The sequence below is a fragment of the Leptosomus discolor genome, chromosome 13 (genome assembly GCF_034619465.1).
Source record: "Leptosomus discolor isolate bLepDis1 chromosome 13, bLepDis1.hap2, whole genome shotgun sequence".
In the NCBI taxonomy this organism is placed as follows: Eukaryota; Metazoa; Chordata; class Aves; order Leptosomiformes; family Leptosomidae; genus Leptosomus; species Leptosomus discolor.
The window spans coordinates 6,656,392-6,682,750 of record NC_141403.1 but is presented as its reverse complement, the minus strand read 5'-3'; the positions used below and the strand labels follow the sequence as shown (position 1 = coordinate 6,682,750).

General features: G+C 41.1%; 1 protein-coding gene across 2 annotated transcripts in view; it reads left to right on the top strand.

Moving 5' to 3' along the window:
• The window catches only part of RB1CC1 (RB1 inducible coiled-coil 1), a 73,859-nt gene extending 68,474 nt beyond the window's left edge, over positions 1–5,385 (top strand). The window contains exons 21-23 of one of the 2 annotated variants that reach the window (XM_086472489.1): positions 899–1,035; positions 3,988–4,058; positions 4,417–5,385. In XM_086472489.1, coding sequence (XP_086328615.1) covers positions 899–1,035; positions 3,988–4,058; positions 4,417–4,494 — 286 coding nt within the window. In that variant the 3' untranslated portion in view covers positions 4,495–5,385. The remainder of the gene's footprint in view (positions 1–898; positions 1,036–3,987; positions 4,059–4,416) is intronic. The other variant, XM_086472488.1, reaches the window with a different exon arrangement.
• Positions 5,386–26,359: the final 20,974 nt, after the last annotated feature.

Sequence of the window (26,359 nt, the reverse complement as noted above, 5' to 3'; positions counted from 1 at the left end):
AAGATGAGCTAAATTTCTCTCTAGATTTACCTATTTATCTTTGTCTGTCTGCAGCCTCTTTATATGGAGGAGGGTTTTCCCCTTTCTTTGTCACTTCCTCCCCCATCCCCAGAGTAGCAGTAATATTTATTCTTAGAGCCCTCTCATGGCCTAATGCTTAATTTGTAGCTGTTTTCAACTTCATTAATGGGTAAATAATTTAATTCCAACACACTTGCACTGTGAAACAAAGTTGGAGACAGAAAAGGTTCTCTGAATTCTGTTACCGAAACTTGGCCTGAGAACTTGGTGGCTTCTTGTTTTATCCTGGTGTCAGGAAGAAACAGATTTTTGAAACTTTCTGTGAAGTCATCACAGTATTTTTTTTTTTTGCCTTTAACCTTCTGATCAAAGATGAACACTTCATCCCTTCTTTGTCCTGCGTGCTTAAAATTTGAAGATTGAATAGCTACATAAATGTTTTGCTGTATTTTTCTGTGTTCAAATTTACTTCAGTTTAAAACATCAAAAGAGTGTTTGTAAACACTGGTACAGTGATCGTTACCATCAGTATTAGTGAATAAAAATAACATAAAATTGAAACATTAGTATTTTGTTGGGTACTTCTGTTTATATTTTAAAACCAAACGGGCAGTTCTTTTGAAAAAATAACTTCAGCTGATGGATATAGAAGATCTTTTCAAGAATACTTTTTAAAAGGTGGAGTGTTCTGTTGACTTCAGAAAATATAAAATCTGTGTGAGTTGGTGTAACAAGTAGAAGCATCTGTGCTGCTGTTCAACTGAGTCTCAGGCTGTGCAATACTTGGGGAAAAAATTGTCGTGTAATTAATGTAGGTTTAAGCTTCGATGCTTTTTTTTTTTTAGTTCCTTGATTATTTTTTTTTTTCTCCCCCCAGTTTTCAGGTTGGCGATTTGGTTCTCATTATCTTGGACGAAAGGCATGACAACTATGTATTGTTTACTGTTAGTCCAACCTTGTATTTCCTGCACTCAGAATCTCTTGCTGCACTGGATCTCAAACCAGGTGAGTGTGGTAAGTGTCAGATTACTTCCAATTATTATCTATTCCTACAAGTAACACTCTTAACTTTCTAACACTTAGAAAGTGGTTTTATAAATATATATGTGATAAATGAGAAGCATGTAATGTGGATAGCTGTCAGCTGTCTTTTGGAGCTTTTGCTGTTTGTTTTGATGCTAAACGTTTTTCAAGGCAGGACACTTCAAAAATTTATATAGATGTTAATAGCTAGGAAAAATATCTGCATCTTCAAAGTAAGCTCTAAACAGAAAAGAGAGAGAAAATGCCGGTTTTGTACACACAGAGTATGTTAACATGTCTGTGTGGAAACTTTCCTATCAGGCTGCTTAGCTGTTCAGTTGCATGAATAATACTGTGTACTTGTGTAGGTCTCAGGCCTGTTTTATGTGGATTTATGTTTTCAATGTCTCTTTCGAGGAGGGAAGTAAATACAAAAGTCAAGGTAACATTTCTGTCAAAACTGCATGCTCTGTCCTTATTTTTAATACCTGATTTTATGATGCTCTTTGAAGACTGTCTTCGGATAAAATTTGTTCTCTCTGTAGCTCATCTTCTGCAAAGTGACTGGAATTTATGAACCCAAATACACATCTGAAATAACAAATGTAGACCACAGTACATGGAGATTTGCAAGCAATGTTTTTGCTACCAAAGTTTTTCCACCCAAATTAAATGGTGTTTAGCAGGGCTCGTAAGTTTTCAGAAAACAGTTTGTGTGCTTTGCTTTTGTTCAGGTTGATGGCACGTTTGCTTTTTCCCTTCCTCAGTCTTCAGGTTTTTTGTGGCCTGGTTTTGGCAGCTATATAAACTTAGTTAAATGGATTTAACTTAGTTTAAACCTTTTAAATGAGGAAAAATAACAATACTTTGCACTGCACTATGTGCTATGTGAAGTAGCACAATTAAATATCTTTAAACCATCACATGTAGTATTTTTTGCAAGCCAACCCATGCTTCCAACTTTGCAGAAATGTTTAAGAATGTGCATCAGAAGGAAATATATTAATTTTAATTTATCAGTAAAAGTTTCTATATGTTATTGCACGTCAGAAGCTGTCAACTTATTTTCGGTGAGCAGACTCGTAGATTTTTGGTTATGGTGAAGGATGGTAGCTCTTAAATAATTGTGTAGTCTCCAGAAGACCACAGAGCTTGAACTGAAGTCTGAGACTGCTGAAGGATCTGTGCCATGTGTGTTCTGTGAACCGTACAGGGTGAACTCCCGTCTTACTCACAGATGCAATACATTCTGAACTGTGGCATTAGTGGTGTGTACATAACTCAGTGAAATATGATTGATTTTCTTACTGTTGGTTTACATATAAAAGGTAAAAGCCACGTTACTTTGTCTGTTTACTCGTGAGTACACAATTCACTGACCTGTCTGTTTTCAATGGACTTGGCTTTCTCCATTCTTCACCACTTGCTAACTAGAGTTAGTCCCAAACTTGAGAAAACGGCATATAAAACGAACAAGACTTACCATTTGCTTTAGGGACACATTTGTCCCTAGCTCGGTACTTCAGGAAATCGTGTCTTGATTCTGTTTCTGCATCAGGACAGTGGGGAAAATGAAAGCCAGAGCAGTAGTGTTATTTGTGACAGATTAAAATTGGTGTGAATGTAGGTGCTGCAAATTATTGTTTTAAGGGCTGCCAAAATGTTGCACCTAAGTCTGACCTTTTGTACGTATCAGGTTAATAATTCTGTATAGATCCACCTGCAGTATTAAGTGTATTAAGTATTAAGCTATCCTAGGTTGTCTCTGCCTACATTAAGAGCACGTAGAATGCTCTGACAGCACTGAAATAGGTTGGGAACTGCATGGTTTCTGTGTGTCCCTTGTCTTCAGGATATGGAATTTTTAATCTGCAAAAGTAAGAGGAAAAAAACCACAAACCCTCCATCTTTCTCACGGTCTTTGTTAGATCAATGAAGGCTGTTAGCCAAGGAAATTCAAAACACTTAATATTTTTTCATAATTTAAGTATTAGTCGTAGAGAATTCAGGCCTGACATGAATACTTGCACTGATTTGTAGGAGTGCGGAGCAGCACGGAATCTGCTCCGTTGTCAATAGCCAGATTAATCTTGAAGGGTAAGGGTAAAATTTCGAGCTGGTTCTTGAGTGACTCATGTTCTAGTCACCAGATACAGGATCTCATAAATAGTCGTGCTTAGAAAAGCATTGATTTTAGTATTGTGCAGAGCATATGCGAGTTGTTCCTTCCGTCCGGTTTGACGTTTTCTTCATGCCGTGATTAGGGATACTTAGAAAAGAGCAAAGCAAGTAAAATGGATGCAATTCCTTGGAATACAAGACAAATATGCATTTCCTTACTGTTACAGAAATGGATACAAGCTGGGAGAGTTTTTTTCTGCCTGCTGTTGCTCTTTTGACCCATCAGTTTATTACTGAGGTTTTTCGCTTTTCTCCTTTCTGAACAGTGCCTGGTGCTCTCAGAAGACTGCAACCAAAACTAGCACACTTGTAGGGTGTTAAAATTATTATTTGAGTAACTATTTTCCATCACTAATACAGAAAAATAATCACGTTTCAGTAAGGGCAATAATAATAGCTGAGGACAAAAGACCCTCTATCCTTCGAAATACTCCCAAGAAATTCCCACCTTAAATCAGACCAAAAGGTCAAGCTTGGTTGAGAATAATTTTGAAACATTAAATGAATTTCAGTTTTGATTTGTTTTTGTCTCTTCCAATGTTAACTTTTAAAACAGAATTTAAACTGAAAAATCAATTTTTTTTTTGTTTGAAAACAGTGACCTGTCTTGACATCTGAACTTACTTAATTTTTGTTAATTTATTGAAAAAGGAGTTTTTCTTAAGAATATCTGCTTTCAATCAAGTACTTTTACCATATTGACTGTAATATCCCGTTACCTGTAGCTGATTGTCTAAAGTAATAAATATATTGTTTCTTTAGCTTCAGGTGCATCTAGGAGACCTTGGGTGCTAGGAAAAGTGATGGAAAAGGAATATTGCCAGGCAAAAAAGGTAAGGAAATGATAATGGAAACTCATCTGATAGAATCAATAGAGAAGAAAATCAGATGTAACGTTTGTAACAATTGTGGAAAGTCCTGACTGCATAGAAAGTGGGATGAAACTCGTCCGAGGTTCTGCCATTCCTGCTCTGGTTTTCAGTCAGTGACTAGCGAGACGGGGGGAACTGGAAAATAGAGTAAGTGAGCACTGACCTCTGGGTAGTTCTGTCCATCCTGCCCAGAGCCTTGCCGGACACCAAAGGGTCTTGTAAATGCTCGGGGGTGGCAGTCAGTTTCTGCTTAAAAATAGAAAAATCAGAGGAATATTCCCATATTTCTAATGTAATTTGATATTTATTTTTTTTGCAGGCACAAAACAGATTTAAAGTTCCTTTGGGTACAAAATTCTACAGGGTGAAAGCAGTACCGTGGAACAAGAAAGTATAACACCGCAACGTTTTAGTTCGTTCTGTCTCCATTCTTTTTTGACTTGTCCTTCAGTGCTCGTTCATCGCTCCAAATACCAGGCCATCTTTTTATACTGAGGTCATGTGACAAGCTACGTCATTGATGTACTGCTTTTACTTTTTAACAGGTCACATTTTAGAAATGATTTCATCAAAAACTCTGGCCCTAACTGTTCCAATTTTTTTACCCAGTGTGGACCAAACGAGTTCATTTTCTCAAAGGGCAACCACATGAGGCATGGCTTGTGAGCCATGTTAATTGCCTGTTAAATATACATTAGCTTGTATCTAGATGTTCAATGTTAGTTGCCATTATTACCAGCATACGTCCTTTTGTGAAATCATTATCAAAGTACTTGCACTCTTTAACAGATTCTTTATATGTGTAAAATTCATCAGCTATTTAAAGAGGAGTGTTCATTGCATGCAGATAATCATATAATTTTTCTTCAACATGAGTTTGCCTCAGTAGATGAATAAAAATAACGACTGCAACTTGTTTCATTACATGAAAATGCTCTTTAATGTTTAAAAAAAAGAGAAACCCTTGTAATTTGATAGACTGATTTTGAGAATCAGTCACAGTTAGATCTGCAATCTTCAAAAGCACTTTCGATGGATTGATCACACAGATTCTGAAGGGAAGAGGCCTGTGCTGGATGTTCAGAGTGAAGCACTTGTTCTTCCCAACAAAGCAGAAATCTTGTATTAATCTATTTAGAAAAATCATATTGATGAAATTGTATTTCATGGTTGAGTTTCAGGAAAAAACCTCATTGTACATTAACCATGCAAGAGTCATTTAAGTAACAAATTATTGTAATTGTAAAAGACATGTAGAATTTTAAAACAATAAAGATTTGAAACTGTATGTGTTTGAAGTATTTGTGTGCCTTTTCAATACTATCTGTAATATGTATTTCATGTTAATCTGTTGCAGCTTCTCTCTGATTCCTCCAGCAGTTTCATTACATAGGAGTACCTAAATTTTCTACAAAAGGCATTAATATTCAACAACATTCAGGAATTACAAGAATTACCTTGTAATGATAAAAAAGAATTTAAGTAGACAGAAATAAATTTTGTCAGCACATTAAATGGAAAAATGACATTTTTCAAGATAGTTGTACTGGCTACATTTTAAAAATGTAGTCTAATTTATTTTATTTTTTTAATAACAACAAAAAAAGATGTACTGTAAATGTGTAGCCAATGGAAAGTGAAATTCTGGATTCAATTATGAGCTTATGTCTAAGACTTAATCCATAGAGTTATTCAACTGTGATTTATCTTCAGAAGGTGTGGAGTGGAGGAGGAAAAGAGATAAAGAAATGATCACATGGAAATGTCAATGCTTCTGCCCGTATGTTGCAAATAATATTCCTCCAGACTAACCAGTCCACTTGAATACCCAGAAACTTCTGTATATGCTTTATTTAAAATTTTGTTCCATGACAGTTTTAAGTTCAAGATTTCTATGACGTGCATGGGCTTGTAATTGTATCACACCTTTGATGAAATAAATCTAAGACAGTTGATCTCTGGAAAACAGAATGTCATTTCGTCAAGTTGCGTTCTTTACCCGATTGTTAAATTTCCTAGTTGATGTACTGACTTTTTAAAGTTACTTATAAAAAATGTGCCTTCAAAACCGGTACTACCACAGTGAGTACTGCCCGATGTCAAATATGGAAATAACATACATCTATAGAGCAAGCTGAAAACAAACAAACAAAAAAATCATGATACAGTATTTTTTATTGCTGATTTTTTTTTTCGACCTTCAGCTAGATGGGAATTTGATTCTGTCTGCAATTTGGTGCTGTCTTGTACCTTCACTCAGCTGAGTCACCAGTGGTTTAAGAAGGTGCACCCATAGCACGATTCATTCTGAGTGTTTAGAAGCCTTGATATCTCTTACCCCACTGACAAAACCTTCCCAGCCTCAGCTAGTCTCCCCACTGCTGCGAATATTATTTGTCCTTCAGTGATTAATTAGCTCCCGGGCTTAGCTAAGTGGGAGTCCTTCCATTTCGGGGAGGACAGTTCAGTTACTCCTTGAGTAGCAGCAACGGATCTATGTAGCGACGTGCAATCCAGCACTGCACCGCAAGACCCCCCCTCTTCTGTTACTGAATCGTCTCCTCCAGAGATAAGCAGAAGCTCCCCCAGAACTCCCTCCACGGAGGGAAGGAGGTGTTTGTTGGGCTCTGCCAAGCTGGATCAGACTGCCGAGCTGGTGGTGGCCCTGCAGGGCTGTGCACCTCCAGCACCGCTCCGCTGGGGGCAGACGGAAGGGAAGGGGGCTTTCCATGGAGCTCCTTGCAGGCTCTGGGCGGGGGGCCCGAGGGCAGGAGTGAGGTGAGTACAGAATGCTGTGCTGAGAATTAAAACCAAAAAAAGACTGATTTTTATCTTTGTCTGTAAAAAAAAAAAAAAAAAAAAGAAAAAAAAAAATCTGAGTTTTCTAGTCTCAGTTTATTGTTGCTCAGATTGAAAAATACATATATTTAAGCTTATACATGGACAGTAGCTGGTGATTTATGGCGCTATGGAAGTTGGCTTGACTTCTAGCTTAAGATAGATGAGGCCACGACTGATGTTTATATAACAGGGAAACACATGAGCAGTATATGAAAGTGAACTTGTGAAGCACCTAAATAAATTGATTAAAATAAAGTACTGTAACGCAAACTGAGGGGAGAAAAAGACCTTCCCTGCTGATATCTGCCACTTAAAAGAGTACCAGGATGTATCTATTACTGTTATGTGACATCGTGTTTTTAAGACATAAATAACCAGCAATGGCTTTGGTTCTTAGGAATAGTTGTCATGTGTTTCGTTTTATAATCTTTATGTATATTCAAAATGGAAGTTCTGTCAAACAAACTCCTAACATACTCGGTAATGATTCTGAACAGTCATTGAAAAAAAATGTAGTTTACATATTTTTTGTATGTCACAGCCTTACTAGTTCTTGGGACTATGCTTGTTATGCACCACCTATGTGTTTCATCTCTCTCCGTAATAGAACATGGTATATAGCTATATAATTTGGTGAGGAGCATAGTCAGAGGGGTTGGGGGGAAGTTAAAGGATAAATTTGATCATCTGATATTTCTCTTAATTCTTTTGTGCAGCTGCATGTTGGAAACACTGATCACTGGAAAAGCCTCTTGTGCTACTGCTAATATCTGTTTATTCTGTAAGTCAGGCTTTAAACAAAGGCAACTGTATCTTTGAAGTGCAAAAATGGAACCTGAATGGAAGAGAAAGTTGATTGAAAGCAAATGCTGTCCTGCAGACTTGACACAAAAAGGATGTGATCATTTAAGAAGGATTTTTGCACCGCTCTGCATTAGGTCTCGAGCCAGGAGCTTGTGCTAAACTGTTCAGAATTCAGCTGTGGTTCATCCGAGTCTTAAGATAGTGAATGAGTAGGACCAGTTTACATGTAAATATATGCTTTTCCCTAAATACAGTTGTCGTTGCATAGCAGTGCTGGATAGTCTGCCGTCTGCTCTGCAAAATGACTCTGTGTCATTAATCAATTGTAATGCACGGAATTATTTTAGTGCCAGGTTGTTAATTCTAGAAACGGAGCTGTCGCTGTTCAAGAACTCTGTTGCCTTTTCAAGCTACGTTTACCTGTTAACCTTCAGTGAGCTCTCCCAGGGCTGCATTTTAAGGTCACCGATGTCTTTAGATCCCTTTACAAGCCATTCTGCAGCCCTAAAGCGGTGACGATAAATGATAAGGGATGAGCAGTTTCTTCTTTCAATGGAACTTTGAACAGTGTCAGACTCACAGGTTGAGGTTGGAAGGGACCTCCCAAGGTTGTCTTGTCCAACCCCCTGCTCGGCCTGAATTGCTACGACTTTTTCACAAAAGGGCTTGGGTTTAGAACTAATTTGGCAAACGTTCAATTTAGTCCTTTGTTTTAAAGCCTGGGTTGTAACTGATGCCATAATTTGAGTCATTTTAAGATTTTCCTCTCAAAAAATTCGTTATCTTAGGTAAATGCTAGCTTTTAACATGCTTTCCCTATAAAATGTTTTTTGAATTTTAAATGCAAGAAATGTGACGGCTGCCAGACCATTATTTTTATGGCTACTCCCAGCAAACACATCGAATTTTTGTTCTATATATTAATTCCATTTCATAGTTAACAGACTATTTCATGTACCATGAGTTTATGGTCCATCATTGTGCTGCTGAGTAGTTGCTCCATATTTTTGCCTCAGTTCTTCGGAATTGATTGTGGGTGGCAGCCTTGCTTTTGTTTCCCTAACTTTTGCTTGATGGGCTTAAATTTGCCTTTTGCTTATTTGTCTCATGACTTTCTTAACAGGTGGTTTTCACCGTCTATTTTACTTTTTAGGCAAAATTACTGACTAAAGAGCAGACTTTTCCACGGTGGGAGGAGCATTGCTAGTCTCTTCGCTCCTAACCAAGAGTTTGTACTGCTCACCAAAGGGGGTTAATGGGGAGCCTTTGTCGTCACACTCGCATAGATTTAATAAATCCTGTTTCTGCCCCAGATCTCGAGATCTTCCTGATGTAGACACATGGGTGCACGCTTGTTACACAGCTTTAGCAAATGCTGATACTTGCAGCCAAAGCTGCTCTGTTTTGGTCCCATTTACCTGTGCTGGGAGTATTAGAGGTCCAGGAAAATTCAGAAAGTAATCCTCAGATTTATTATTATTATTTTTTGTGTATGTGTGTGAATATTAGCTACAGGACTAGTATCTGAGTGTTTGTATAACCAAAGCATTTCTGTTTTGTTAGAGTTTAACATTTACAAACTTACCTGTTCTATAGTCATTGCAGGAAAAATATCAAGAAAGAACAAATAAAATAGCCGAAAGATCTTGGATATATAAGTAAACTTTGGTAAGCACGAACAATTTCCCAGAGATACAGTTCATGTGGTTAAATGTGCTTCTGTTGACCTTCTAACAGGACGCTGTAGAGTTTGCAAAGAATTTCCAAATTAACAGTAAAGTGTAAATATGTATGCAGTGCTGTGCTTGAGTCATGGCTAGTCCGGAATACCAGATCTTTTCAACCTATGTATATGGTAGGACAAGGAGTAATGGTTTTGAACTAAAAGAGGGCAGATTTAAACTAGATAATGAGGAAGAAATGTTTTATGATGAGGGTGGTGAAACACCGGCACAGGCTGCCCAAAGAGGTGGTAGAAGCCCCATCCCTGGAAACATTCAAGGTCAGGCTGGACGGGGCTCTGAGCAACCTGATCCAGCTAAAGATGTCCCTGCTCCCTGCAGGGGGGTTGGACTCGATGGCCTTGAAAGGTCCCTTCCAACCCAAACTATTCCGTGATTCTATGTATGAGATTGCATTGTGTGTATATATTATGGTGGTATATGCTTCAATTTTTGCAATGATTAAGTTTTTAAACACTGAAAAACTAGGAGATGTCAACTTATGACTGCTTGCCAGACTTTGCTTTCATATTCATGAGGATGCACTTTTTAATTAGCTAATTAGGTGCTGTTTTCCTGCTTTTGTTTCTCTCTCCTACATCTATTCTCGCCGTTGTACATTAAAACCTCGCCTTGAACATACGATTGCGTTCTTGTCCTTTTTATGATGACAGTTTCCAAGCCAGATGCTTGTTATGTGCCTCTTAAGTAAGACATGAAAGTCTCCAGATTATCTGCTTATTTTTGGTGCCTGAAAACCGGGGTGACTAATTTGACATACTTGGACGGCTGGTCCAGAGCGTAGCAGTTTATATCTCCAAGTATTGCGCCCTCACGATTTCTGCTCTCTGCATCGTGCAAGAAACTGCTATTACAGAGTAAAACAGGGCGTGCGAAGGCACGCGGCGCCAGGAGCAAAAGTTCCAGCCTTGCCTTTGTGCCCTGTTTGACACCTTTTTCCTCTTCTCGGGTCCCTCTGGACACTGTGTGTTGGCAGCCTGCGTGGGTCAGTTCTTCCTCCTTACGCCAGCTTTCTGTATTGACCCAAGGCATGCAGCTGTCCTGAGCTGTGCATCAAGCCACATACCCTTTTTAGAGTTTATCTTTGAGTAAGACCTCATACTCTTCACCAGCTCTTCCCGTTTTCAGTTGCTCTGTATTTGTTATATTTAATTATTTCCCTGCATTGGTGGGATTTTTTTTCCATGGAGGATTTCTGCGGAAGCTGAATCCCTTTGCTGCAGGCTGGGTGCTATTTTCCTTCATGCCCATACCTTCTTGTCTTCAGTAAATACGGCGTCAGCCTCCCTGCACGCACTGTTTATACTTGTGATCCTCTGGCTGGATTTACGGGTGGGAAGTTAATGGCAGCACTGCTTTGCTGTAGACCAAGCACGTTGGCTTCAGGCTGGGTCGTAATGGAAAGCCCAGCGTAACGGTGTCGGCTCTCCGGCTGCTCCACGCTGGTTTTATAGTGTTTGAGCTTTCTTCGTCAGCGGCACCTCGTGCACATTCCAGGGGAGCGACGCACCCGCCGTTTATGGCCGGTCCTGCTGCCCGGTTGACTTGTTTGATGTTTTTTCACCGCAGGTTGTTAGCTGGATGTGGAGGGTGCCCGCTTTGTACCGTAACTGTTATCACTTGCATTAGCATTGTGGTGAATTAGATCCTCGTTTCTGAGAAAATTCTCTTTCCCATACGATGCTTTAGCACTCCGACCTGCTTGCGAAATCCTACTTTGTGGGTTCTGGAGTTGGTTTGTTCCCATTTGACAAGCTCTATGCCTGTTGCTGTAAACTCCCAGTGAAGGCGATGGAGGCAGTTTAAAGGAGGGAGCGGGGGCTCGACTGTGTGCTGAGGAACAGTCGAGCACACCGGGACTCTGCCCTTGGCCTGTGACGGTGACGCAGGACCAACAGGCAGGTCCTTCAGGATGTTGGTTTGCCTCGTGCCTTTCCTCGCGCTGAGCCAGGCTGCTGCGGCTGCGTTGACCTCTGGTTGTAGGTGTGAGGAAGAGGAGGACTGGGGGTTGAAGAAGCCCTGCCAGAACCTTCCTGTGATTCCTTTTAATGTAAATCCCAGGAATCAGCACCTAGATGGTCCATAATGTTCTAGCAGAGGTTTTAGCTCCTTGGCCAGCAGAGCAAAAAGTAATTTCTGAAGCTGTTCTTGAAGTTTAACCCTTCAGCTGAGCGCTAAGGGCGTCTCTGCAGGGTCAGTGGGGAAGCAGTTCTGCACATGGTGTTCTCCAAGAAACTAAACCCAGGACACTGTTTGAAGTTTACTTGCTTTTCTACGAAGTGTCATGCTGCAGGAGGTAGATTCATGAGCCCCCTCAAAAATTCAGTCTATTGCTCTGCCAGCTCTGGCTTTTCCCAATCACAAATATTCAGAGTTCCAAACACTTGCGGTTGTGGCATTTATGTATCTGTGATACACCTCCAGAAAGTACAATCTCTGCGTTTTTATCTTCTTAAAATAGACAAATATTTTCTACAGGGCAATGTCTGTCACTGTTGCATAACGTTCTTTGGGTTCTTTCCGAGAGAATATTTTTTAAGTCTATGAACACAGTTATTAGGTAAATGACAGAGCAATAGTAGCACTTCCATTTCTGCGTGCTTAGTTATTCCTTTTGAAGCAAGCATGTGATTACAACCTGAAAGTTGAAGTAGTTGACTTAGTAGTTATTTTCCACTTAAAATCCATTCTAGATGTGGAAAAAAAAAAAAAAAAAAGTCATGGAATTCCAAAGCAGGGGAGATCTATTATTAAATTTTTGAAGGCATAAGATGGATCTTGGTAAGTTACTATTTCAAGTGTGTCCCAGGAATCCAGGAGTCTTTTTATAACACAAAATCCGTGGGTTACTTCGACGGAAAGGAAAAGAGCAAACTATTATTCTCATTTTTTCGACACAAGTAATGTTTAAATCTATTTTTAAAGATACAGAATTAGGTGCTTTCTTATTTTAAACCCAGAGTTAAAAAATCAAGGTTCTCTTTTATTGAACTCCATCCAATTACGTATGCAGGGTAGTTAAACAGTTATTTTGTGGTATTGAGACATTTTTCCTTCGTATTTATTTGATGAATTTGATGAACTTTGATGAATTAATTTCTTCCTTCTGTGTTTCATCCTTTAGAAAATGATTGTGACTAAGGCAGTATGCCCAAGCTGCTAGTGCTCTGCCTCTAACATATGTTTATGTGTAGGTTATGCAGCACGAACACAGCAAGACAGTGTCGCTGTGCGGATAGCTGTAGGACTTGAGGTTTTGAATGTGCTTAATGTAAAGCTGGTAATTCCTGTTGCCTGTTTCTGTCTGACTTGAGATTAGTCTTTTCATTAGAGCGACTTCCTCTAGGCCTGCTTTTAAAAGTTGCATGTGTGGAAGACAGACATGAAAAAGAGTAATTTCCTGCAAGGCATTAGTTTAAGTAGCCTGTGTTTCCTCTCCTTTCACTGTTCTAACTTTGATTTGTGAGTGAACGTATCTTCTGTTTAAAAAACAAAAAAAATTCTAAGGGAAGCTTGGGGCTATACAGGCTACACTTCTGCTTTGGAAGAAACAAAACACAAATTTTTGAGAAATAACAGTTTCAGAACAATCATGAAGGGAGAACCACAGCTAATGGATAAAGCAACTCGCTGGCTATTGGACTAGAGGGTACTTTCTTTAGGATAAGTAAAATACTTTGCTGTGCTGTAGTTCCGCTTATTCTTAGTAACAGCTGTTACTCACTTCTCTGTAGATGGAAGTAAGGGTCTCGGTTGAGTTGCTTCTCCGGGTCCATGTTTCACATAGACTAAGCCCGACCAACTGCAGCTGCTCTGCTGCTTTTTCCTTTTCTCCCACTTGTGATGTTTTTCCGCTTTCTACACTGTATGTTTATCCTCTGTTCTTTTCCTTGTCTCCTGAGTTCTCGTCTCTGTTATTCGATACTGTGGGAGAATATAGAGGGGTTTTTTTGCCTTGAGGACTTTGCATCAGTTGCTACCCCAACACCCTGAACTGTGAAGGAAGGAGCGGTGCTGTGCCAGGCAGCTAAAGCTTATCTGCTGATAGTTTGCCTCTGACACCCAAGACTTCACACTTTGAGTGCCTCTTTGACAATTTTAAGGAGGAAATGGCTACTTCCATTTCAGGAAGATATTAAAAATGCGAAGGTGCAAGAAAAAAACTTGCTTTTCACTTAAAAGTGAAAATTAATTATTTGTGGTATTAGTTGCTTGAAAAAGCTTCAGTGCTTGTAAGAAATATCAGAGTGGAAATTAGCAATGTGACGCAGAGTGGAAATTTGAGGTGGAAATTAGCAATGTGGTGCAGTTTCTAGAATAATCCCCAAAATTTGCAGATTAGATATTCTCACGACAGCAATAGCTGTTGAAGGCGGGAGGGAATTTTGATTTCCTTTGCCACAGCCAAAAGGATGATCGGAGGAAGACGGCTGGGTGCCATCGGTGAGGCCAGCAGTGACCGCGACCCTGAGGAAAGCCCACGGGGCTCCGGGGCCCCGGTGATGTCGGCAGAGCGGTGTCTGCTGGTGTGCGTTTCCACAGCGGTGCAAGGATTACGTGCTGGTAGTACCAGCCACGTACGCAACCGTAGGGTGGCTCAGTGTGAGCTGTGCTGCTTTTGTGGTTGTGCTGAAGATTATGGATGTTTTCTGAAGGCTCCCATGTGCTTCACCAAATATCCCGATGGAGCCTGGTTTTCCCAGTATCACTGGTTTTCTAGCAGGGAAAAAGGTTCCTGTAATCCTCGCTGTTCATAAGATGCAAATATACGACTAAAGACACCTGATCCTGCATGGGACTGTGTTTCCAGAGCAGAATGATGATCCCTCATGTGTTACATTAAGATATATTAAAAGAATATATGAAAGTGTCTGACCAGTTCAGGGATTTGAGAAGGCCTTTGCATAGTGCTTTGACAGCGATACTGAAGAATTGCTCAGGGCCCTACTGTACATGCTAAAAATAAAGGCCAAGACAAGCAAGAGAGCCCAAGCCGGTGGCTTAGGGAAGATCAAAGTTATCCTGATTGGTTTGTGTTACATGGGGGGAAAAATAGACACTTGTCTTAGGCTTTGACCTTGGTTTCTTGTCCCACTATCCCTGTTTAGGCTTCGCTGTAATGTTACCTAGTACAGACACCTACAGGGAAACATCTTGGAGGCTTCATTTGAAGGATATCTGACAGTCTCGTGCTTGTAAAGAGCCTCAGTTTGAGCATGAAATGCAGGGCTTTGGAGAGAAGTTCAGGCTTAGGTACATGGTTCCAGGACCTTGTTTTCCTCATCCCAAAGCACTGGGGGAAGATGATGTCCAAAGCTGTCAAAGATCTAGGATCTGAACTCTCAAGTTGTTTTGCCATTTCATGAGCTGTTTAACAGAAACCCCAGAATAACTATGTGAGTTATTCTATGTTAATAGCTATGTTAGAAACCTACCTGCCTGCTGTTCCTCTAGCACTGTAGTGTCAAAACAGGCAATGGTTAAAAAATAACAACAAAAAAATAAAAATCTGTGGTTATTTAGGATGCCAGCAGCTTACGCTGTGGCAGTAGCATGATGTGTGCAGGAAGAAAGGTGGTGCTTTCTGATAACAGTGTTTGCGAATAAGATAATCTCATAAGAAAATGAAGGTATCTTCAGAGATGGGCAAATAGAGGATTAAGTGACTTCAAGGCACATGAGAAAGTGATTTAAAAATGCCGGATCTTCCATCCTGCTGGAGGAAAACATCTCTCTTGCTCTGGGGCCCAGTGCTGCCGAATGGAATGAGCGTAATGCCTCCTGATGGCAGAGCAGTGCTGTTTAAAGGAAGACCCACAAATCCAGGCAGCTGCTAAACAGCACCTATAAACTGAATTTAATGGATGGTTCTAACCAGTCAGAGGTTGGAGGGTAGATTTATCTCCTTTTTTTTTTTCTTTTTGCATGTAGTAAGAATTTGTAACCTTACACAACTCTTTTGACTGGCAGGAGGAAGGGGTAGAGATTTTTCTGCTAGGGAAAGCAGTGGCAAGTGGAGGGGTATCCATGAGGCAAGCAGATTTTTTTTGTTACTTTAAATCTCTGAGTATCACAGCCACAATAGTGGGAAATTCCCATGAAGTTATGAAACTAATAAAAAACCTGCTGTTGCTTTGAAATATTATTTTTTTTTTCCAAATTAGGAAAAAGTCATCTGTGACAGGAAATACGAGCCGAAAGACAACTGATGGAATTGCCTTTGATTTTTTTTCATTATTCATGAGAAGCCTTATCTTTAGTAAAAACGGTTTCTATTAGTGTCTTGCTGAGATGAACCTTTGACTCCTCCAGCATCTGCAAGGCCACGGACAAGGTAGTCTATTAACTGATACGGAGTGTTCTGCAAGAGTTCAAGCAGTCCTAGATATTAAACACACCACAGGAGATGTTGCAGGATCATACAGTGGACAGCTTGTTCAGAAAAATGTTGTTGGAGCATTTCTCCAACATCTTTAAAATAATAAAAGGAATGAACAACCATCTACAAAGATATACACATGCCAAAATAAAAATACACTTCATGAGAAAGGGTGCCTTCTGGGATTTTATTAAAGGTGTATCAGTTCAAAGTTTTTTCTTTTAATCATGTATAAGCTAAAGCTCTCAATATCTGTTCTATATAATTTAATGTTTGGTTTTTTCAACAATTAAAAAAAAATCAAATCTCACTTGAAATACTTTTTCACAGGTTTATGCCAAACGTGTCCTTAAAAACCATTCTGCACGTATGATACCTAAGGAAATTACAGGTATTGAAAAGAGGAATTAAAAAAAGGGGGGGGGGGGGGATATAAAAAAGCTGGAGCTAATTTATTTTGGGAAAACAGTCATGTTAAAAATCTCTTGGCATTGTACTGTGAGGCTAAGCAAATATATAGTCGTTATAATGAGCTTAAACATCCAGGTAACTGTTTTGGGAGTTGGCCCTTTAGAGAAGACTTCCACTACAAGCTAATTGGATGAAGTGCCTTAAAAACCAAAAACATCCACCGAGCTGTGAACTTCAGCTAGCAAGTATGTTCTTAGAGTAATTTTCATGGTGAGAAAGTGTCTCGACTATGGATAAATATGAATTTCTTTTAAGTAATTCAATAATTCAATTAACTTTTAAGTAATTCAATAGAGGTCCTTATGTTAAAAAGAAAATAGTTAGTTTTTAGGTGTTTAATTAGTTAATTAGTTTTTCTTTAGACTGATCTATTTCTATGGTGCTGAGGAAAGGCTTTAGAATACCTGCATATTCAGGCAGCATGAGCAATGCTTCTGTCTGCCAGAAAAACTGGGGATGACTTCTCTTGCTGCTGTTCTACTGAGGGTTTTCCTTTTTTTGTTTTGGTTTGGGTTTTTTGTGGTTTTGTTTGTGGGATTTTTTTTGTAATTTTATGGTGTTTAAGTCAGAAAGCTAATTAATACAGCCTTAGTCTGGCATGCTATAGGCCATTATATTTTTCTCTGTTAGGACAAAGTCGAAGAAAACCTGCCTAAATAAAAATAACTTCAAACATGAGCCTGTCTTCCACAAGGACACTTGGTGTCAAGACTCCCACTAATTCCTAGCTATTTGTTACAATCATTAATCTTTCTAAAAATAGGAAGAAAAAAAGTGGACCTGACTTCTAAATCTAATGCATGTGGCTTGGTTTCCAGCCCGTGTTCTTGTTTTGCTGCTCTCTGGCCCGGGGCACGTTAGACAGGGCCCGGAGGGTGCGCTGCACCAAAAATGCTTGAGTGCCCCTGTGTCTGCTGGGCTATGGGAAGAAGGAAAGCATCTTCCCCTCCTGAAGATACTCATGTCTTATTGTTCCGTGGATTTATTTTATCTTATGCCTATGTTGCTGGCTGTCCTTAGCCTTATTTAGGTTGCCAGGTGCTTAGCTTGCCACAGTCATTTTGAGAACCTAAGTCCTACTGACAAACCTTGCTTCTACATCCCGTGGAGGCGTCCATGAGTACGTCCCTGTTAATGGGCTGCTACTGTCTAAAAGCTGCAGAGATGGAAGGTCAGGCTGGGTTTTGGAGAACTAGACTCTGGGTGCCTCAGAAGAGAGAACAACATGCTGCTTAAAATCTGATGAAAAGCAATTCATGCAGCCTCTGAAGAGTTTAGCAAGGGGCAAAACGCAAGAGGAGCCAAAGCAGTCAAGGCAGGAACAGCTACCGATACGTATCACTACTTTAACATCTACTTTCAGCGTCATGTAGACATGATGGTTTTAATACATCTTCAAAGGCATTTCTTGCTGTTGGCTCAGTAAACCAAAAATTGATTTGTTTTCTGCTTTTCAGACCCCTTCAAAACAATACTTAACACTCTCTTCAGGCTGGCTTTCTTGAAATGTGATGGGCCTGATATGTTTGGTTTGTTGAGGGGTTGGACTAGATGATCTTTCGAGGTCCCTTCCAACCCCTAACACTCTGTGATGCTGTGTTGTGTGGTTTTTGGGTTGGTTGTGTGTGTGTGTGTCCCCAATTTGGTTTGAAGCCACTTTTAGCTTTTTGATCTCTCTCTGATCTGCTTTAGTTCAATACGACGATTACCTAAGCATTCCGATGGTATAGGTAATATCAGGATTCATTCAAACACCGATGATGTCCCTCTGGCAGCTGGTGCTGCAGGCAGAGGCCCCTCGATAGCCGATGAATGGCAAGGCTTCCCACACCTTGCCATTTGTGCCTAAGCAGGACACGACGCCAATGCTGGGAACGAGCAGTTGAGCAGGAGGTACCGTGCTCTTTCTCTGTGAGCATCCCCCCAGCTGCTGCAGCTGCCAGGTGTGGACAGATCTGCAGGCAGGTTGTGTCTCCCCTGACACTCACACTGTGGGAGGTGGAAAACATCCAGCACAGACTGAAGAGTTCCCAGGAGTCATGAGAGATAATAAACATGCTTTAAAAAAGAAAAAAAAAGGCCTTTCAGATATTAATCCAGCTAGAGAATTTGTCACTGGGGTAGCAACAGCCCTATTTAGCAAGGTATAAACTTCCCTTTTTCCTAAACATCCCAGGCGTTATGGAATTTGCAGCTTAAACAGCTGAGAGGAGCATAGCTGAAGTATTTGAGGAACTGCATTGCATAGACAAGTAGGGTCATAACTTATTAAAACATTTGCAAAACACATTCCAGCGAGACAAAGTTAAACAGCTAGAGCATCTTCCCATGTAAGAAAGGCATCGGGGAGCAAAATAGGTAATCACGGAAACCGGCTGCCGAGGCATGTTCCTCGGATGGCTGAACGCGCTTTTGATACACCTGAACTCCCTATCAGTGGCTTGTCGGGCAAATTCAAGGGGTATTACAGGGTCAGTGATGCTGGAGCTTGTGTAAGAATTTTTTCCTTCCCACGTCCCACTGTGTTTCTGAGCCGTACGTGATCGTAGGCTGCCTTGCGAGCGTACGTTTGGGGCAGAAATACTGACCCAACACGATTTCCTGAAAATCTGGCATATAAATAGTACTGGTGGGAAAGATGAACTCGGTTGTTCTCCAGTTCAATGGCAGTTTGAAATCTGGTCTGGCTGTCCTAGTGGAATGATGTCACATTGGCAACGGTAAGCAGGAGCAGAGCCAGGGATTTCAAGTCCATGCACAGAGCTCCCAGGGTGCTTCCCTGTGCCCCATCCGACATGCAGTTAGTGCAGCTGCATGGCCATCGCTCTTTCCCCTCCCATCCGTGTTAGCTGTTGTGTTTTGAGGGGCCAGAGCGCTGGGTGATATATTCTCTGAAGAAGAGGCAGAGCAGGTGGGAAGCTTCCCCTCCATCGCTTCCTAGGAAAGCTGCAGCTACACGCAGTGAAGGTGCTTGCGCTGCACCTTTATCAGCAAATGTACTGTTACGAGTGATGCAGTGATGAGTCCTGTGGATGAAGATGAAAATGAGAAGTTCTCCCTGCAATGTATAAAAGGCAAAACACATACGAAAGTCTCTCAGAGGTCTTTGGTGAGCTGGAACCACAAATCCCCTTAGAAAGCTGCAGGCACTGTTCTGAAGGCAATAAGCATTTTGGAGAAGTTTTATTTGTCTTGTGTCACAAAGTTGTTCTGAATATTAAACAGTAATCACAGTCATACACAGGATCTGTCTGTACTCCATACTCTCCACTGTTAACTATTGAATGATGTACAGAAAACCAGCTGACATGCTAACTGGAGGATTCAAGTGCACCATCGCTTGAAAGCCTCTTTGAATAATGCTTGCACTCAATAACGAGTAAAATTTGCAGGTAAATTGATGAATACTGTAACTGAAAGCGAACAATAAAGTGGAGAACCCGGTGGTCATTGGCCAGCTCCTTAATAAGGCGTGCAGATTTAGGAATTGTTATTTTTAAATCAGCGTCCACTTCTGCCAGGCTGTGCTGACAAACGTCACATGCTGTTGTATTAAGCATTAAAAAAATGATTGTTTTTCTGTCTCTAAAGCTAAATGCTATTAGCCCAAATGAGCTATCAAGGTGATATGATAAAGGCCCTGTTAAATATTTATACAGAATTAAATTAAATATGCATGTGCTACTTGCTCTACAAAGAACATAAGGGAAAATATGACTAATACATAAGAGCAAAGATTAGTTTACTTGTCAGTTCATGATCATGATATAGATGGAATTTCCTCCCATAAAAACAGCATGACAAAGAGTTCATGAATATTTTCACCAGTAGCTAATGTTTCCATTCCCAGAGGAGAGCTCTAAGCCCACAAACAAGAAAGGCTGCCACGTCTAAGATTCAAGGGAACGTCATCACAAAGTGTAAACTGTCTGCAAGAAACTTTCAGCTTTGATAGTTTTGCCGCATCAGAGACAAGTGCATCACAGCTGTGAAGCGCATCATAGCCCAGATGTGACCCATATTTACGAAAATCTTTGACTAATATCACATTTTGGTAGATTAGAAATCTATGGTGTAACAGGGCAGGTCTGGGCTCGGCCGAGAGCAGTGTGAGTTTGCAGGGGGAGGGCAGTACTGTGTTTCCACTTTATCGTTTTCAGGTGAAGGCTGCAGCTTTTACCCTGCTACAAGTGTGAGGACCTAATTTCAGAGGATGGCATAGTGAATTTGTACGCATTCACTCTATGACATTTAAATTGGTTGGTAAATATGATAGATTAAATTATAGATTAGTAAGCAACAGGTAGACGCAGCATATATACATTTTGAGTGTGGCTATGTCACAGAAATTATTGGCCTTACTTAATAGCTTAAAAACAATTCTCTCCTAAGTCCTCATAAGTGAATATGAATTGGTTAAATACAACATAACTTTGGGGCCTTGTGCAGTTTATGCACCAAGATGATTTAAAACAGCAACACCGAGTACCTGGAGCTACGTTACCTTCTGCCAAAAAGAAACCTGTGCATCGTTTTGGTCATTCTTGTGCACCTGTCTCAGCCTTCTATCCCTTCTGCTGGAAACTGGGAAAGAAAGACAAATGAAATTGGAAGGAATATTACCAAAATGCGGGTGATAAAAAAAGCAGTGCTGCAGCAGATCTGCAGAAAGTAACACGCAGGAGAAAGCAGCCCTAATAGTGAATGAAGGAGAATGGTGAGGCTAAAGCTGGAACAATATTCTTAAAAGGGGATGCTTAGCAGAGTGAGTTAGAGATGTCACGGGTTTTCCGAAACATATTGTGGGAAAAGGCTTGCAGCTTTCCAAATGAAATCATTAGAAAATCAGCAAGTTTCTATGAAGGTAGAAAATCCACAACCATCTAGAAATATTTTTATTTTTAGCTGAGTGCTGTGACACCTTTTCCACAGAAGGAGCACAGAAATTCAGGAAGCTCTTATTATAGCTGTTGAACAAACCCAAATGGGTAAACACTTAGTTTTTTCCAAGTGCCTGCAAGTTCTAACGGCAAAGAGCAAAGTACTAAGAAAATGAGATAATTAAGTTACAGGATCACAGACATTTACTTCTAAGGAAGTCTTAAAGAGCATGGTACTACATTTCTATTGTTTATATTATTTTAACGTCTACTGAAGAGACAGCTGGTCTATGTCTGTAGACAGTGTAATAAAATCTTTGGTTTAACATGCAGTGTGGTCCAAGAAGCAGCCAGGACATATCTGGAGTGGGATAATGAGTGATGTCTTTCAGTGCCTGAAAGCATGCTGGGGAAAGCGTGGGGGCTCTGGGCTCCCTGCCTTCCTGATGCTCTGGGCTTCGCGTACATGCGGGAGCAGACGCTGCGCTGCATGACAGAGTGAATCCATGGTACCAGGTACGTGCGTGCTGCGTGGTGGGCTGTTGCATGGCCAGTCATGCCCCTGGTCCACAGCGGCTCCACATTGTGGCCAGACATCCAGTGTCCTATGCTACTGGGTACCAAGAAATGCCAGCTGGTGGTCGCTACAAGAAATACCTTATTTCACCAAGTAATAAATGCCTCAGTATTTTGTCCTCAATAACTGTTATATAAAGTACCAGTGAGGGAATATTGGGTGGTGAGGCCCTGGCACAAGCTGCCCAGAGCAGCTGTGGCTGCCCCCTCCCTGGCAGTGCTCAAGGCCAGGCTGGATGGGGCTGGGAGCAACCTGGTCTGGTGGGAGGTGTCCCTGCCTGTGGCAGGGGGTTGGACCGGGTGAGCTTTAATGTTCCTTCCAACCCAAACCGTCCTGTGACTCTGTGATTAAGAGCGGTTTATTTTACTTTTCTGCAGAACTTGAGCGCAGTTCCATGTAATATTGTGAAAACAGTCAAGGCTACAGCAAGAAAAAAGGGCTCCATTTTGGATGTGTGTGTGTGTGTGTGTGTGTGTAAACAAGAAGGAAGTGGGAAAGAGTGAGGGGATGTTTGTTGTAGAAGGAAGATATGTAAAAGGGAAGATACATGCATAAAGCAGCAAATGGAGTGGAATTGTACACTAGGAACTTCTCTGTCAACCCCGGGAATTTAATGTTATGGAAAGAAACCACAAAGGGGTCAATCTGTCTGTCCTTCCAATATGCCTTATAAAAGAGCAAACTTTGGCTTGTTTATGAGATAGCCAGGCAAAAAATCTCCCGAGAAGATGCCATGGTGCCCAGGAAAGCAGTTGATTTTCAAAGTAAATGCCCTGAGAGCTCAGGAGTAAATCACCCCGTTTTACAGGAAGACAGGTAATGCTGGCAAAAGGCCTGCTTGGCCAAGCAGGGAGCTTTTGGATGAACTAAAATGTAAAAGGGAAGCACGTAAAAAGGGGAAATGATGACAGGCTGCAGAGATGTGGTATAAAAGCATTGCTTGGACATTCAGATATGAAATTGGGAAGGCTGAAGCCCAGCTGGAGCTAAGGGTAGTAAGGGACATAAAGGCAGCATTTTGCAGGTTTTCTCACAGAGAAGCTCAGAGAAAACGTGGGCTTTGGGTGAATAGCGGGAGACAACAGAGGGAGGGATGACACACAGAAGGCTGATGTACTCAACGCTCCTTTTCTGTTTTTTTTCCTCTTTTTTTTTTTTTTTTTTCCCTTCCCCACCAACCTCCTCTCTCACTTAATCTTCACAGGAAAATCAAACCCATCATGGTCAGGGGAGAAAAGGGGGAGCCATCACTGAGAGCAACAGGTGACGGACTGTGGAAGGTGGATGGGAAAGGTAAATGAAGCATCAGGGGAGCTTTAGGCTGCCTCATCCCTGTTCCTAGGAACATCGCGGACCATGTGGCTCACATGATGAAGCAGAGCATGCTCTCAGCAGAGTGGTGGATGGCACTGAATTAGGATGGACCTTGAGACAACAGAGACTTGGGCTAAAAAACCTCTCGTTTCAGCAGGGAGGATGAGCAAAGCTCTGCTCCCCCAGAGGTATAACTCCATGCATCAGCACAGTCTGCGGCCTGACCACCTGAATAGCAGCTCTGATCAAAAATGAGCAGGTGCTACATCAGAAATTGGGCTGAATATGAGTCAAGAGTGGTCTCTCATCGCTAGTAAGGCAAAATCCATGCTGGGCTACCTTGGAAGCAGCATGGCCAGCGGGAAGGTTTTATTCTGTCTGCTTGGCACTGCTGAGGCTGTTGAAGTGTGTCCTCTTCTGGATCCCCTGGTTTGAGAAGGATGCTGGACTGCAAGAAGGTCCAGCAGAGAGCTACCAAGACAGTCAGAGGTACCTGACTTGCAGGGAGGGGTTAAGAGTGCTGAGGGACTATGGCAGGGAGGGGTTGTTAGTGACACCGTACTGGAGAGCAGGCTAAGGGGGGACTCAGTGGCAGCCTCAGGTTACCTGAAGGGGAGTTACAGGCACAAAAAAGCCAGGCTTTTTTGGGTAGTGAAAGACGGTAAAGCATGGGACAGATCACAGCTTGGGAAGTTCGGAGTGGCCTTTCTTGGCTAGGAGGGTGGTGCAGCACTGGCGTAGGTTGCCAAAAAGAGCTGGGATGGGCAGTCTTGGAGGCTTTTGGGACTCTGCTGGACAAAGCCATGGCTGACCTGCTCTCGTGCTGGAGGTGGGCCTCCCATTCAGTCAGGGAGCTGGGCTGGATGACCTCCAGAGGCAGCTTCCAACCAGCACTTCTATGATCCTGTGAGTCTGATGGGGGTTTATATGTTTAGTACATATGGCTATACAGGAGCTGTAGTTTTCACAGTTAAAACTACAGGGAAAACACCCAAACCAAAACAAAAGAAGACTATAATCCCCCTGATCCAGAACACATCAGCCATCAGTAACGGACAAGTTAGCAGATTCTTACGGGATTAGAGATGCATTTGCTTCCTCAGACGTGTTACGTATCAGATGCACATTTTTAAATGTGGGAGGGAAACTCTGGCCCTCACAGACCTCTGCCCTGCTGACTGAGTAGCAGTGCCTGTGTCAGCTTCTAGCGTGGTCGCGTCCCTTTAGCACAACTTCTTCTACGAAGCCACGTAACTTGCAAGCCGTACTGCAAGTGCACATAGGACAAACCTGTGGTTTCATTAAAGACATGGATTCAGTTACAATGGTATTAAAATCTCAGGAAATTAATACATGAAAATACCTTATCAGTCGTTAAGGGAAATAACAATTATGAGCAGAATGATGATCTCTGAGTGCTTCTGGCTGGATTGCTAGACGTCAGTTGAAATCTATTTTCTCCGTCTCAGTTTGGAGGTATTTTGTGGCTAAACGGTGCAGTATGTTAATGAGCAGCGAGGTCCGAAACCAGCGCACTAAAGAATAGAGCAGAATTGCATTAATACATCATATATTAATATCTTGTTCAAAATCAAATAATTGTAGTGGATTTAATTGCATACAATTAATGCTGACTTGAGGGCTAAAGCCTTAATTTTTTTTATGTTATGAGCAAGATGCTGCCTTTTGCCAGCTTGAGCAGCAAGAATGATCTAGGTCCACTGCAGTTTGGGCTGCTTTGTAAACCCTTTGTAAACATGTACTGGAAATACACTTTATTTACAGAATCTATATTGTTGGAGCATCTACTGAGAAAAAGCAGAAACTGGCTCTAAATGCTTTTCCTGCACTTCCTAGCCTAAACATACAGATTGTTTTCTTCGTTGAGCAACAACAGCTGTTACTCTGGAAACACAGATGTGTGAAGGTTTCTAGCAGTCGGGAAATATCAAAAAGGTGAAGATGAATCTTCAGCAGCTCGAGAGGCAGCAAGGGAATTGGAAGAGAAGACAGATGCAATATGTGCTTGCAAACAATGTGTGCGAAAGCAGAAAAAAGATATCATGGGAATTGTTTAATTTGGAAGGATAAAGAAAAGCTCCAGGAAGAAAAGTGCAATATTGTGAGGGCCTGCTTATGCTTTTGTTTTCTTTAATCACATTCCTTATTTATAACAGAGTTGATGACTTAGGGGTTTCCCAGGAATCCTTTCATAGTTCTGGATGCTGATTTATACTGAATCTCATGGGTTTGCTATCAAGGGGATGCTGGATTTGTTGAACAATAGCTGGGTATAATTCTTGGCCGTGTTATAACAATTCATGAGATGAAAGTCTGGCTCCAGGAGATCAAATAGGAGTTTTTTATTATATCAGGACTTTGCCCTGTTTTTTCATTTTTTTCACAGCTTGATCAGAGCAGAGGAAAAAAGAAAAAAGTGCTGGCATGCTGGCTGTTTTGTAGTGGCATTAGAACTGAGAACTCCCAGCCCCTGTGATCTTGTGATTACTTTTTTTAAAGCCTTGAACCATGGAATTTAATGCTTTATATGTATGTGTAAACTTGGAGAAATAGCTTGACTAAGTGTTCTAGTTTCAGAAGATAAATAGATTCAAAGTTAATTATTTTTTAAGAATTCATATGTTTTTAAGGCTATGAGGTGATGCTTTGGGATCTGACAGGTAGTACTGGAATGCTTGGAACAGGCAGCCCTAGGTCTCCCCAGGTTTCTCAAATCCTGGTATGTTTCCATACAACCTTCTTGACTCTGCAAAAGTTGGCTGGAGGTCTTTGCCCTTCCCATCCAAGTCCAGCATGAAAAAGGCAGAGTTGAGAGACAACGATTAAATAGAAAAGCGTAGTTCAGATGGCACATCCGAACTTCTAAAGAGTTTTGCTCTGTTCCGTGTTTCCCCTGAACATTTTCTTCTTCCTTTGCAGTGTTCAAAATTATGGAAATTGGGAGATAGTTTGACAGTGTTTTCCCTTGGGGAGAAAGATTCGTTTCCTGACCCTTACATATTGCACCGTGTCTTTGGGGGTCTTTGAGAGCATTATAGTCTCAAGGTTGCAAGTTAAGACAAATGCAGGCAACAGTTGTTTTTCTTCTGGGCACCTTGAAGGGGGTTAGCAGAAAAGCTAAAAGTAGAACTGAGCAGGCACATAGGAAATACTATCCTGGATTAGGTCCAAAACCCACCTAATCCCATACCATGTCTCCAGCAATGATTAGTGTCATACACTTCAGACGAAAA